At 47.7% G+C, this 13,692-nt stretch overlaps 2 protein-coding genes across 4 annotated transcripts; one reads left to right on the top strand and one right to left on the bottom strand.

Annotated features, from left to right (window-relative positions):
• hmbsb (hydroxymethylbilane synthase, b) lies at positions 1–6,634 on the bottom strand. Of its 3 annotated transcripts, none has more exons than XM_047035229.1 (15): positions 6,443–6,634; positions 5,663–5,843; positions 5,371–5,424; positions 5,054–5,126; positions 4,773–4,822; positions 4,460–4,515; positions 3,672–3,749; positions 3,225–3,302; positions 3,052–3,127; positions 2,819–2,932; positions 2,635–2,673; positions 2,417–2,536; positions 1,919–1,972; positions 1,725–1,811; positions 1–1,454 (listed from the first exon to the last, which is right to left on the bottom strand). In XM_047035229.1, exons 2-15 carry the CDS (start codon positions 5,690–5,692, stop codon positions 1,281–1,283), a joined length of 1,083 nt encoding a protein of 360 aa, XP_046891185.1. In that variant the 5' UTR covers positions 5,693–5,843; positions 6,443–6,634; the 3' UTR covers positions 1–1,280. The 3 variants fall into 3 exon arrangements, with proteins under 3 accessions (XP_046891185.1, XP_046891184.1, XP_046891186.1); XM_047035228.1 differs by having other exon boundaries at positions 5,663–5,734; XM_047035230.1 differs by lacking the exon at positions 5,663–5,843.
• An 88-nt stretch (positions 6,635–6,722) lies between these two features.
• LOC124477441 (coatomer subunit delta-like) lies at positions 6,723–12,625 on the top strand. Its single transcript, XM_047035227.1, has 10 exons — positions 6,723–7,089; positions 8,018–8,281; positions 8,593–8,772; positions 9,259–9,464; positions 9,569–9,730; positions 9,932–10,097; positions 10,367–10,514; positions 10,728–10,836; positions 11,183–11,387; positions 11,574–12,625. The coding sequence occupies exons 1-10, from the start codon at positions 7,087–7,089 to the stop codon at positions 11,661–11,663; spliced, it is 1,533 nt and encodes a 510-aa protein (XP_046891183.1). The 5' UTR covers positions 6,723–7,086; the 3' UTR covers positions 11,664–12,625.
• The last annotated feature ends 1,067 nt before the right edge of the window (positions 12,626–13,692 follow it).

The raw sequence follows: 13,692 nt of genomic DNA, 5'->3' as shown, positions 1-13,692 counted from the left end.
TATGAATCAAATAAAACCCTTTATTGAAAGATTTTTTTCTCGACACTTCCTCTATGATCAGTGATACAGACAAACTCCACCTTCCCAGATTGCATATGTGTAATTTGCAGATGACAAATAAATATTCAAACACGAATACAGAGGTATTTCACAACCATTTCAAAAACATTAATAAGGATTGGTATTATGGATACACATAGGACCATTAATACAGAAAAAGAAAATAATTAGTTTGAGGAATTGCATTAGAATAATAGAAGTCTATGAAAATCTTCAACCTTTGTGCTGCCTTCGGATCATTGTGACCCACCGTGTGATAAGCAGTGATATGACCCTTGTTGAGGCCTGTTCTGAAGGCCATCTGCTTGCTCTGGGTACTTGGGGGTGGAGGCCACTTGGGCAAGGCCTGGCTTTGGCGTTTTTGAAACTTGACAAAGGCACACAGTACTGTGATTTACTGTACACTTGTCGGGTAGGTTGGAAAATGACTAAATATATGTAAAAGGTACATACTGTTCAATCTGTTGAACTAAGCCCTTACTAGCCATATTATACAGAACAGTATAGGTTAGCTGGAGGCTGATTACAACATATGGGGGAGTCCAAGCTCACAGTCCAAGCTTCATTGAAAATGGCTGGTAGAAAATGGTTTAAGATGTAATAAGATATTACTCTATTTTTCAATTTGTCAAAGGTCGAGACATCTTTACAGTTCTGATCGAAGGTCTAGCATCTGCACTGTGTTGTGTTACACGGAAGTCCCAACCCAGTCACACATAAAATACCTTACAGACACACACACACACACACATTACCCCGTCACACAAACACGCACACACAGCGAAGCTGGGATAGGGTAATCCTACCACATTTACAACAACACAGTGCACAAGGCCACACAGTGAGAACACCCTGGTCATTTTTGAACAAACTCTCTCTAAAAAGATAAGCTGGCGCTAATGGATACTGCAGCCTCCTGGGTTGTGTCGTTGATATCAGGTCTATTTTCAGCTTTGCTTTAGAACCCCCGTGTTCAGGGGTCTGGTGTTCAGTGCTGAACAGGAGCTGAACGTTCTCCCAGCATGCTTCCTGTGTTGGGTAAACACGCTTTTCTCTTGTCAACTACACATCCTTCAACTGAGAAGGCGTTTACGTAATAGGTGTGGCATGTGCAGCATAGTGCTAAATTAAAGCAATAATATGATTAAGTGTAATACAGAGTTTGGAGGTACACAAGTCCCCCCAACACGCACACCCCACACCTCTGCATCTCGGAGCTACTATGAGGCATCGTTGAGCTGCCTGGCTACAGTCAGGATCTCCTTGGCTCCCTTGCTCAGCAGTAGATTCGCCAGGTCTAGCCCCAGCTTCTCCGCTGCGTCCTGGGCCGAGGCCGAAATCTTGGTGGCCGTCACGCCCACGTGCTGCATGCGCTCGTCCACCTCCTCCAGCTCCTAGGACACAGGACTCACATCAGGACCACATCGCAAAGTAACCACATCTCAGCTACCAGGTGTGGTGGACAAAACAATTTACTACAGACTTTTGTATGGGGAACAATAATACTAATAATGATAATATAGTGATCCAGGAGTTAGATACACTGTGATGAGAGCCTTGCAGGATAAGTGTCAGCACAACCTGGGCTGTGAAGACCAGTCATATTGGACTGTGAGGTTCTGGTCTCTATGACAACAGGATGGATGGGACTGAGAGGTTCTGACCTGCTTGTCGTCAGCCAGGCTGGTCTGCATGGTGTCCTTCAGACTGTCACTCCCATCCAGGCTGTACACTGCCCCCGTCAGGTACAGCTGAGGATTGCAGCACAACAGCAGGGTTACACAGGTTGCACGTACACACACACACACACACAGCTTTTGAGACAGAGAGGAGGAAGATGACCTTCAGGAAGTCTTACCTGAGAGTCCTTGACCTCGGTGTGGACAGCCACAGGAACACTGCAGCCTCCCTCCTACAAACAAGTCAACATCAGCTCCATCAGTTGTGTACGTGTAACGTGTGTGTGTGTGATGGTATGTGTATTGTGTATTTATGTGTGTATTGTATAGCGTGTTCTGTGGTATGTTGCATATGTATGTGTGTGTGAGTGTGCAGTGTGTGTGTGTGTGTGCAGTATTTCTGTGTGTGTTTGTGTGTGCAGTGTGTTTGTGTGTGTGTTTGTGTGTGCAGTATTTGTGTGTGTGGGTGCAGTGTGTGTGTGTGCAGTGTGTGGGTGCAGTGTGTGTGGGTGTGCAGTGTGTGTGTGTGCAGTGTGTGTGTGTGTGTGTGTGTGTGTGTGTGCAGTGTGTGTGTGTGCAGTGTGTGGGTGCAGTGTGTGTGGGTGTGCAGTGTGTGTGTGTGCAGTGTGTGCAGTGTGTGTGTGTGTGTGTGCAGTGTGTGTGTGTGTGTGTCTCACCAGCTGTCTGAGGAAGGCCCTCTCAGCGATGCAGCGCAGCACGGTCTCAGAGTGGTGCAGCACAGACACCATCTCCAGGATGTCTGTGTCTCTGGTTCTCACCTCCACCGCCAGAGCACCCTGGCAGGACACACAGCACGCAGGTCAGAACACACACACACACACAGGGAGCACATTAGGATACACACACACACACACAAAAACACCCTACACCTTACCTGCCCAATGGCATACATGCAGTCTTCAGGACTCAATATCTGCAAACAGAAACACATCATTTGATATTAATCAGCAGATAATCATCTAAAATGATATATACCCAGCCTTCCATATATGTTTGTTTTGTATTTATCAGTCAGTCTTCCATATACTGTGTGTATGTACATGTTAGTGTTGGTCTACCTGGCTGATCCTGCTGTCCCAGCCCATACGGCACAGTCCTGCTGCAGCCAGGATGATGGCAGCAAAGTCCTCCTTCTCATCCAGCTTCTTCAGTCGAGTGTTCAAGTTCCCTCTCTGGAGGGACGGTTTAAGGACCAAATTAAATGCACCCTTCAAGGGTCTACTTCTAAAACTAGATCCGTTCAGATGATACAGTGTAGAGACCAGTCTTGTGTCTCTTCCGAAAAGGATACGATGTCTTTGAACTCCAGGTGGGGGAACCTTTTCTTCAGCTGGGCAGCCCTGCGTAGGGAACTGGTGCCGATCACACTGTGAAAGCAAACCACCCACAACCAGCAGCTTCAACATAAGGGAACACAACATTAGCTGCACACTGTGAACGGGCAGAGGTGCACTTGTTTGGTACCTCTTATTAGGAAGGGCATCCAGGGACTTGCCAGCGTTTTTGGGATGCAGCACTACTGCATCATGGGGGTCCTCCCGTCTTAAAAGAGCAGGAATAGAAATCAAGCACACCACTGATAGGTTGTAAGACAAGTTTAAAACATGTATAAATGTATAAATATCCCTAGACTGTATAATTTTTCCAAAACAAAATGCTAGTTAACCCTGGTATAAAATGTACTGACATGCAACTGACTAAAAACGAGAGGCACGGTGACCAGCCTGCAGCAAAAGGTGCTTTGATAGTATAACCCACCAAAAAGGATTACGCGAGGAAGAGGGGGAGGAATAGTAGGAGAAGGCAGAGGAGGCGGAGGAAGAGGAAAAGAGGAACTCTTTGAAGGTCCCTCAGATCAGGAGGGCAGCTGAGTGAGAGATAGAGTCAGGGAGGCAGCAAGGCGGGCCTCACCTCAGCACAGCTCCGATGGTGAAGCCTGGAGGCAGGGTGGTGGGCAGGTCCTTCAGAGAGTGGACCACCAGGTCGACCCTGAGGGGCGCAGACACACAGTCACTAGCGGCCTCCACATGCATCTACACAGCACGTTACACGTGCATTTGTACACACTGTGACCTGTGCTACGGGCTTATTTTTAAAGAGGCACTTGTGCGCAAAGGAAACATTTTGGCAATAACAGACCATGAAGATATCTAATGTAATCTATAGGGTCATGGAGCAGCAGAGCTGGTTTCCTGTGTGAACACACAGCAGTGGTATGTCCTGTGTGGGTGAACTTCAGAGGCAGGGCCTCTACAGAGGCAGGGCCTCTACAAAGAGCCAGGCAGGACAGAAGCACCTGCAGACATGAAAGCCTGGGAGCCTTCTGAAGCAGGCAGACGCACGCTAACAAAGACTGTACTTCAGCAGGGGGAGGTCTCCATGTGAACTGGGGCCAGCACACTAGAGCTAGTTCTGGGTCTGGGACTAGGACACTATAGAGAGATAGTACAGGTCCTGGGACTAAGATATTGTACAGAGATAGTACTGGGTCTGGAACACTGTAGAGAGACAATACTGGTCCTGGGACACTGTAGAGAGACAGTACAGGTCCTGGGACTAGGACTCTTTAGGGAGCAAGTACTGCTCCTGATAACAGGATAGCTATGAGCTAAGAGGCAGTTGGCTCAGCTCCTCAGTGACCAAGGAGACCAGGAGTGACAGTTGTAGGCCCTAACAAGTCAGATGCAGATGGCACTCACTCGTTCTTCTCCAGAGCATTCTCCAGTTCTTTGGTGAAAAGACTCTTCTCTCCAATCTGCATTCAGAAAACAACATGGTTACCAATGCACTACAAACATGGTTATCAAACAACCATGACAGTGAACACAGAGTTTACTCTGGAGACAAAATACTGTACCTACCTAGACATACAGTATACTCTATAGTATCCTATACACTTTATACTGTAAGTAGGATGTCACCAGTGTAGTAGCTAGGGACTGGTAGTAACTCTGATTCTGATTCTTAACACATTTGCTATGACATTTCATGCTAATATGTAAAGGGATTCACCTTTGATAGTGCAGTATCTAGGATTTTGTCTCCAATAGTGGACATTGCAACTGAAACAAAGAGATTACATGGTAAAAAAATCTATAACGTTTACCTCACATCTGACAGCATGTGATTCAATGTAGTTATTACATAACACATTATATACATGCAATAACAGGATGTCATTTGTCACGAAAGCACCTGCTAAATGAACACATCATTTGAATGACATATGATGATAATACGATGTCTGTTATCACGGGGACAGAATGTCATACAGATCAACCCAGCCATCTCACCTATCTCGAAATGAACTTCTGGAAACAGCTCTTTCAGCTTCTCCGCAACGCTGTCTGTCTGGATACGAGCCAACTAGGGCGCAAAAACATACACAACTAAGCTCCAGATAACTCTATACCTGAAGAATAAATGAATTGTTGATGTCACTTTGTTCTCTCTTTTCTTTGTCTCTCCCTCTACCTTCCTTCTAAAAATAGTCACCTATTAAAGTCTTAATGCCCAATACACCAAATCGACCAGACATACAGAACACCACCAGCAGTGAAAATCAACATCTCTTATGGATTAACCCATTCACCCTCTCAGTGTGTCTCACCTGGCTCTTCCTGGTCCCAATCCGTATGACCCGGCTGACCCTCCCATTCCCATCCTGTCAGGGGAGACAAACGCAAAAAGAAACAGCCGGTTATCGCACATAATACAGTATTATATATTGATGCTAATGCAGCCTTAACCCTAAACATATAGTTAGAGTCCACTCCACATTCTCTCTCTCTCTCTCTCTCTCTCTCTCTTTCTCTCAAGGCTCAGCGTCTAACAACACCATCTTATCATATCAAATTATTTCAAACACATAAACGCTGCGGTTGGTAGTCTTGTTCTCTTACCATAACGTACTTGTAAGGTCCTTCCTCCATTCTCTCTGAGTGACTGTTCCCCGTCTACTCTTATTAACGGCTCTGACCACAGAAATACTGTTAGAACGATGCACTTCTCCGTAATCTTCAGTTTCTGAAATGTCGCATGTAGTAGCAGCTCTATGTGTTGTGCTCGCAGAGCGATGAATGGCTATAAGTAAGAGAGGAGGGTGGAGGTCACTAGCTCCTAGTCTCCAGCCGGCCCTTCCTCTGTACTCCTCCACCCCTATCATCTCTCTGGCCTGGTCTGATAACGGTGACAGTTACTAACAGAAGGGCGGGGTGACGAATTAAACTAAGGATATGTCAGGATTCTCGAAAGCGCTTAAGAAGGTGGACTTCTGTGCCAGTTAACTTGAGTGTCTGTGACGAGGCACGATGAGTCACTCGTGGATGATAAGTGTGTGACATCGAAATGAAATCATGCCATCACTTCTACAGCTCAATAGCTAAAGCTTTCTATGTGGTTTGGGGTTTAATGAACACTGATCAACTCACTATGAGTGCGGGTTGAAAAACTACTTGGTGAAGTGATTGTTTTATTGGACTTACTTACCTTACTATCCTGCCATTTTTACAGCGTTTGACAGTTCATAATCACTATCCAATAACAACGTTAGAAGTTAAATGGGAATTCGTCGATAAGCCAATCAACGAGCTTAGTGGGTTGGCTGGGAAAATGGCGCATGCCTCTGAGCAAGGAATGTGCTCAAATTATCAATGATGTCCACGAGATCACGAGTTTCTTACCTGAGAACTGGCTTCTCCAGACATTTTTTTTAATACCCGATGAATGCATCTAAAGGTTATCCGTGTCAGGAACAAACGTTGCCTAAGATGGATGCCATCAACATAACGTTAATTGTTAAATAAACTGCGAAATTGTAGATAGCTCCGGTGACTGAAACGGCAGATGAACTTCCCCTGTACGCCCCCTATTGACACCGCTCGTCATCGCATCTCGCGAGGTCAGTTCCTCGTTTTACTGTGCTGCGTTCAAGAGCGTCTGAACACATATGTGTCCCTGCATCTCTTTCTACGTTATGATCAAAGTGATATGTGGCACACTGAAATTTCGCTGCGTACATTAATATTTGCCACTAAATAGTATACACTTTAAACTGGTATAGAATTTTAAAAGGGTTTCTGGAGCCATGCTTATTCCTGCTGTCAAGGACACACCGTGCAACTCTTAACTTTCTGAATATCCTAACTGCAATTCTTCCGGTTGGAGACGTGGCTCTGCCCCGTTGCCATATTGGAGCTACTAGCTAGTAGCACTCATATCTGCTAGCCATCTACACATTCTTTATAAAGACAAAATAAAGGACTGCAATTCGAGTGAGCAAATAATATCGGGGACTGAAGATCGTTGAGCAGAAGACGGACCCAAAATGGTAAACACAAATGGACAAACCCTGTTCCATTGCCCTCTTTTCCGCTTTTTCCGATGACAACATTAGCCGTCTGGCTAGTTCGCGTAGCTACAGTTAGCATCTTTTGGTTTGGGTACCTAGGCTATCTAACTAGACTTTGTCTACCCAAATAAAATAAAATTGAACTTTACCAACCCAACCGGAGGTTGATTAGTTAGCTATAACCACCGTTTTACTTTGATCTCGCTAGCTTAGCTTAATATTCGAAAGTGTTTGTGCTTGTGACTCGGTCTAGGCTATATCTAGTGTTATTATGACAATAGTTTTACGAAGTTCACCCACTCTCATCTAATGCTAAAGTTAGCCAGTTATGACTCGGATAGTTATGACTGCCTACGCAAAAGTCAGACGGACGGGGTCGTTGAGGACAACAACTGAACTGAAGATCTGTCTAGTTAAGGTACTGTTAGACGTGCCCGCTGCAAAGGTTTCACATCTAGCTACATTAAACATCAGCCTTCCTTGTCAATGTGGTATTTATTTCAGCCACATCAAGACGTTAAAGCTTTAGGTATATTCCAACTACCAGGTTTAAAGTATTTACAAACCCAGTGCAGTTGCCTATGGCTTTGCTCAATGCTTCGACTTCCCCATACCACTCCTAATCTGTGCCCGTTCTTCATCATTCCAACAAATGCCAAACGATGCAAAACCGTATCTAATGACACCACCTGTTTGCTTGACTGATCTTAATGGCGATGGTGTTCAACTACACTACAGTGTCTAAACGTGTTGGTGTCTATACAAAGCACCCCCCCCCACACACACACACCATCCCCGCCATTCTATCTGATCCTTGATCTTCTGATGTACTTTGCATGCACTGTTTATACACTGCCTTGGCTAAAAGCGTCTGCTAAGTGAAATATCAAACGTAAATGTATCTCAGGTGCTGTTGGCCGCAGCGGTGTGCACCAAGGGGGGGAAGGCCATCGTGTCTCGTCAGTTTGTGGAGATGACGAGGACGCGCATCGAGGGCCTGCTGGCGGCCTTCCCCAAGCTGATGAACACAGGCAAGCAGCACACCTTCGTGGAGACGGAGAGCGTGCGCTACGTTTACCAGCCCCTGGAGAAGCTCTACATGGTCCTCATCACCACCAAGAACAGCAACATCCTGGAGGACCTGGAGACGCTACGGCTCTTCTCCAGAGTGGTAGGTCGGACTGATATGACTTACTTCAGACTGACAGTACATTCAGGTTTCCAGTTTTTGACCTAAATATCAAGTGCAAGCGCTTTAGAATTATTGTTCCTAATCCTCACTGTTTCTTACAGGTCCAGCCCCAATACAAAACTGGCTTTAATCATTTGACAAACCTGTTCTCAGACTGCGTAGCGTCTTGTTTGTGTACAAATGAAAGTCGGTGTTGTTTTACGCTCAGACAAACACCTGTTGTGGATCAGTGTGGGTGTGAAGTGTGGTGGGAGTGGGCAAATCCTGACATGATCCGTCCTGTCCATCAGATCCCAGAGTACTGTCGCGTCTTGGAGGAGAGCGAGATCTCTGACCACTGTTTCGACCTCATCTTTGCCTTTGATGAGATCGTGGCCCTGGGTTACAGAGAGAACGTCAACCTGGCCCAGATCAGGACCTTCACAGAGATGGACTCCCACGAGGAGAAGGTGTTCAGAGCCGTCAGAGAGGTATGGGGACGACCACTTGGAGTTGATTAAATAAAAAGTGCTCGCTGTGATTTATTTTTGTATAGACCTTTTTTATGAGTCATGCCTAATTCTCATTATGATCCTACTGTTCTCAAAGGTATCATGTTATCCAAAACAAATTGCCGCAAAGTTATTTGACAAAAAGTGATGAGACATTTGTTAATTTGTTGAATTAACAAAAGGCTTTCTGTAACGTATGGGAGGTTATGAGGTTGTATTGCACTATAGTATCATCATTAATGTTCACCATGCCTGGTAGCTGAGATGTGGTTACTGTGCGATGTTAATACAGGCCACTCCTTGAACTTTGACCACCGAAATACTGTCAGAACTATAACACTTCTGATCTTCGAGCTCCAGCTGTACTTTTTATATACACTATTTCTATGTCGCTCTGGATAAAAAGCATCCGCTGAATGAATCAAATGCCAGCGTGTGAGTGACCCCTGTGCTGTGTGTCTTCAGACCCAGGAGCGCGAGGCCAAGGCCGAGATGAGGAGGAAGGCCAAGGAGCTGCAGCAGGCGCGACGGGACGCCGAGCGCTCCGGGAAGAAGATTCCGGCGTTCGGCGGGTTCGGCAGTGCCGGCATGACCAGCGTCAGCTCCGGGTCCATGATCAAAGACACCCTCGTAGACACAGAGAAACCCAAGATGGCCCCCGCACCTATCAGGTACTGTCTTCAGTCTCTGTTTCTGTCAGGTACCGCTTCCTAGGTTCAGGTTGTGTGTGTTTGGGCCCAGGATAAGCTCTGATTGGACTGTGTTCTGTGCCCAGACCCAGTGGGCCCAGCAAGGCGCTGAAGCTGGGAGCCAGGGGGAAGGAGGTGGACAACTTTGTAGACAAGCTCAAGTTGGAGGGGGAGACCATCATGCCCACCATGGGGAAGAGACCTTCAGATGCCTCTAAAGCCCTACCTCCTCCCATCAACGTAGAGAGGTGCAGACCTGCACTCCACCCACTGGAAATAACATCCCATAGCAACTTATCAAGATTTGCAATATACAATTGAATTCTATATAACGTTTATGGAATTCTGTGTAATTTATAGTGGATTAAGTATACCCGTAAGTCAGACCCTCTGGGAAAACGTGTGGATTGTGTAGGCCTGATGTAAAGTCCAAACCCCCCCTCCCCCAGTGTCCACCTGCGCGTGGAGGAGAAGATGTCCCTGACGTGTGGCCGTGACGGTGGGCTGCAGAGCATGGAGGTGCTGGGCATGATCACCCTGAGGGTCTCGGACGACAAGGTCGGACGCATCCGCCTCATGGTCAGCAACAACGACAGCCGGGGGGTCCAGCTGCAGGTACAGCACACAGTGTGGACACAGTGTAGACTACGGACCTGGGACGATCATCTGCCTTCATCTCCTCAGCTCTCCTACCCTCTCACATCTCCTATCCGCTCTCTTCCCTCCCCTCCTCTCTCCACCTCTCCCCTCCTCTCTCCACCTCTCCCCTCTTCCTCCGCCCTCCTCCTCTCCCCTGCTCCCCTCTTCCTCCTCCCTGCTTCTCTCCCCTTTCCTCCTTCTCTCCTCTGCTGACTCGTCTGCACCTTGTCTTCCTCTCCTCACAGACACATCCCAACGTGGATAAGAAGCTGTTCACGTGTGACTCAGTGATCGGCCTGAAGAACCCAGAGAAGTCCTTCCCTCTCAACAATGATGTGGGCGTTCTGAAGTGGAGGCTGCAGTCCACAGACGAGGCCCTCATACCTCTGACAAGTGAGATACCCTCTCTCTCTCTCTCTCTCTCTCTCTCTCTGTCTCTCTCTCAGTCTCTCTCAGTCTCTCAGTCTCTCTGTCTCTCTCTCTGTCTCTCTCTCTGTCTCTCTCTCTGTCTCTCTCTCTCTATCTGGCTCTTCGCTTTCTCTCTGTCTCTCCCCTTCTCTCTGTCTCTCTCTGACGATGATGATGATGGTGATGTTGTTGTTGTAGTTAACTGCTGGCCCTCTGAGAGTGGCTCTGGCTGTGATGTGAACATCGAGTACGAGCTGCAGGAGGAGAGTCTGGAGCTCAACGACGTGCTCATCTCCATCCCTGTACCGTGAGTACCTTCTGCTCACCTGTACTGTACCTTCTGCTCACCTGTACTGTACCTTCTGCTCACCTGTACTGTACCTTCTGCTCACCTGTACTGTACCGTCAGTACCTTCTGCTCACCAGTACTGGCCCTGGAAGACAGGCCAACTGTGCTCAGTGACAGCCCTCGACAAAATGAAACACTAATGAGTTAAATTAGTTTGGGTCTGACTTGGAGCTTATTGTTGAGTAAATGTTTCTGTGGGATTCTGTAAATGTGTGTGGTCACACATGGCTTCTCTCCACTGGGCTCTCCTGTGTGAGACCTATCTGGGCCACCTGTTGATGTGTGTGTGTCTCTCCGTCTCCAGGTCTGGCGTGGGCACTCCCGTCATCGGCGACCTGGACGGGGAGTACAAGCACGACAGCAGACGGAACGTTCTGGAATGGTGCCTGCCCGTCATTGACGCCAACAACAAGACGGGCAGCCTGGAGTTCAGTGTGGCGGGCCAGCCCAACGACTTCTTTCCCGTCAGCGTGTCCTTCGTCTCCAAACGCACCTACTCTGACATCCAGGTAACAGGAAGGGGATGGGGTGGAAGGGTGGGTATGGCTCAGTGGTTAAAGCCCCCCCCCCCACCCCGCATGGTGAGTGGTGGTTGTCTTTTCCCTTGCTATGCAGACCCTCCACTCACCACCCATGTCCACCCCTCCTCCTCACTGCCCCCTCCCCCCCCCCCCCCCCCCCCCCCCGTCTCCCAGGTTACCAAAGTGGCTCATGTACAAGGCGACGCCCCTGTCAGATACTCCTCAGAAACGTCCTTCGTGGTCGACAAATATGAGATCCTGTAGAGGAGGAGAGCAGAGAGGAGGCCATGCTCGGAGAGGAGAGGAGAAGACCTGGCCGCCTGTCTGGGGCGGTCTCCGAGACTGTCTCAACACCTACAGGAAGTAGCCCCCTTACAACGCCTCTCTATCTCTCTCTCTCACACTTTCTCTCTCTCTCTCTCTCTCTCTCTCTGTCTCTCTCTCTCTCTCTCGCAGTATTGATGTATTTATATGTTTTTGCGAGAGATGGAGAGTACCTAATATAGAGTTAATCCGACAGAAAGTGAAACGTGCTGCTGTTTCTTCTCAGGAGTGACAGCACACCAGACAGGAGGAGGAGGAGGAGGGGGGGGGGGGGGGGGTGAGGGGATGGGCCGAGGTGAGAGGGGGGGCACTGTCACAACAGAATATAGGCTCCTCCTTCCCCCAGAACCTCCACCCTTCTGGTCTTGGGTCTTGTGCACATCCAACATTAAGATCCATTCTGGTCTCAGAGGACTGATATTTGCTATCTTGTCATGTTGTAATTCATATGTCAATCATTCTGTCACCCTTTTCCATGCTTTACCATGATACTACCCCCCCCTCCCACACCCAGGCGCTCTGGTGGAATATCACTATAGCAACCACTTGTTAGGATGGTGTAGGTCTGTTGAAGGTCTAACCCCCCCTCCATCTACTGCCCCCCCCTTCCCACAACGGCAGGCAGTCACATGCTGCCTCCGCGGCGATGTCACTCAACAACATGACAACATCAGAACGCTCTGGCGTCTTGTCATTTTATTTAATTTTTTTTTCTTTTTGTCATGATCTTTTGTTTTTGTTGTTTAATTTGCTTCTTCCATTTCGATAATACAGTCATGGAGTTTGGGGAAACTGAACATTTTTAAAACTGTAAAATAAAATTACAAAAGGGGGAATCTTAACATTCCAGTGTAAAATTGAGAAGAAAAACAAACTTTAATTGAATAAAGTGTATTATTAAAGTTTGGTGTGGTGTCCTTCTGTCCTGCTCACCTGGCATGGGACACTGCTGAGAGGAGACATGAGGAGAGAAGTAGAGGATGGAAGAGGACAGGAGAAGTACAATACTGGGACATGGAGGAAGAAAGAGAAATGGAAGAGATGGTGGAAAAAGTGATGGTGTGGATGGGGATAGAGAGTGTGGAAAGAGAGTTGGGGATGACATTTAGAAACAAAGGGATATTCGATTTTAAATAGAAGATAGAAACTGCCTGACTGGCACTGATACAGTCTCAGCCTTTGTGGTCAAACAGATGGGAGATGGGTAAATAAGTAGCCGGGGCTGGGGGGTGAGAAAGGGTTTGGGCAGGGGGGGGGGGGGGGGGGGGGGGTGAGGAGGTCAGATGGTTGGCGGACACGGGGCAAACAATGCCCTTATATGGGGTTAGGGTTGGGGGGGGGGAGAAGGAGGAGGGGGGTAGGGAGGGGATGGGTGCTAATAGCTCTTCCAGTCATAAAGGAGGGAGTGTCTGCTTCATGGATGAATTAGCAGGCTGATAAGGCCAGAGCCAGAGCTTTGTGAAGGTCTCAGAGGGGGGAGAGGCCGAGCGGAGCGCAGGGCCAAGCACAATAGAGAGCCACAGGACTGCATTAACGCTGGTATGTTACACTGCAGCCTGTCAACCAGACACACAGACACACAGGCAGCCTGTCAACCAGACAAACAGACGGTAAATCAGTCAGTCATCCCTTCAGTCAGCCAGTTGGTCAGTCACCAGCATAAAAGTAATACAAGTGTTGGAGACGTTTCTGGCGGAGTTGGACGAGTCATCTGGGCAGCTGGCTGTTGGATGAGGAGCTGCTGTTGGATGAGTAGCTGTCCACAAGATGATGCTGAAGAAGGTACGCTTCAAGGTACGGTTCTGCTTCCATTAAAGACTAGCCATGGTAGACTGTGCTGCTGATGTCTCCAAACGGCTTCACACTAGAGTACTACAGCACACACTAGTACTAGCATGTAGTATGACAGTACATACTAGTAGTACGTACTCGTTTAGTACACACTAGTACTTGTTTAAAATACTACAAT

This window comes from Hypomesus transpacificus, chromosome 15 (assembly GCF_021917145.1).
Source record: "Hypomesus transpacificus isolate Combined female chromosome 15, fHypTra1, whole genome shotgun sequence".
Lineage (NCBI taxonomy): Eukaryota > Metazoa > Chordata > Actinopteri > Osmeriformes > Osmeridae > Hypomesus > Hypomesus transpacificus.
Note: the sequence above shows the minus strand (reverse complement) of the source record. Positions and strands in the feature narration are given on the sequence as shown.

Bases quoted from the DNA above. Each gene is read 5' to 3' on its own strand.
- hmbsb (XM_047035229.1), bottom strand. From the start codon at position 5,692: ATGGAGGAAGGACCTTACAAGTACGTTATG. The intron at 3,750-4,459 runs GTGAGTGCCATC...TGCGCCCCTCAG, and splicing joins AATGCTCTGGAGAAGAACGA to GGTCGACCTGGTGGTCCACT. The intron at 2,933-3,051 runs GTATCCTTTTCG...CCGTCCCTCCAG, and splicing joins ACCTGGAGTTCAAAGACATC to AGAGGGAACTTGAACACTCG.
- LOC124477441 (XM_047035227.1), top strand. The intron at 9,465-9,568 runs GTACTGTCTTCA...TTCTGTGCCCAG, and splicing joins ATGGCCCCCGCACCTATCAG to ACCCAGTGGGCCCAGCAAGG. The intron at 11,388-11,573 runs GTAACAGGAAGG...CCCGTCTCCCAG, and splicing joins GCACCTACTCTGACATCCAG to GTTACCAAAGTGGCTCATGT.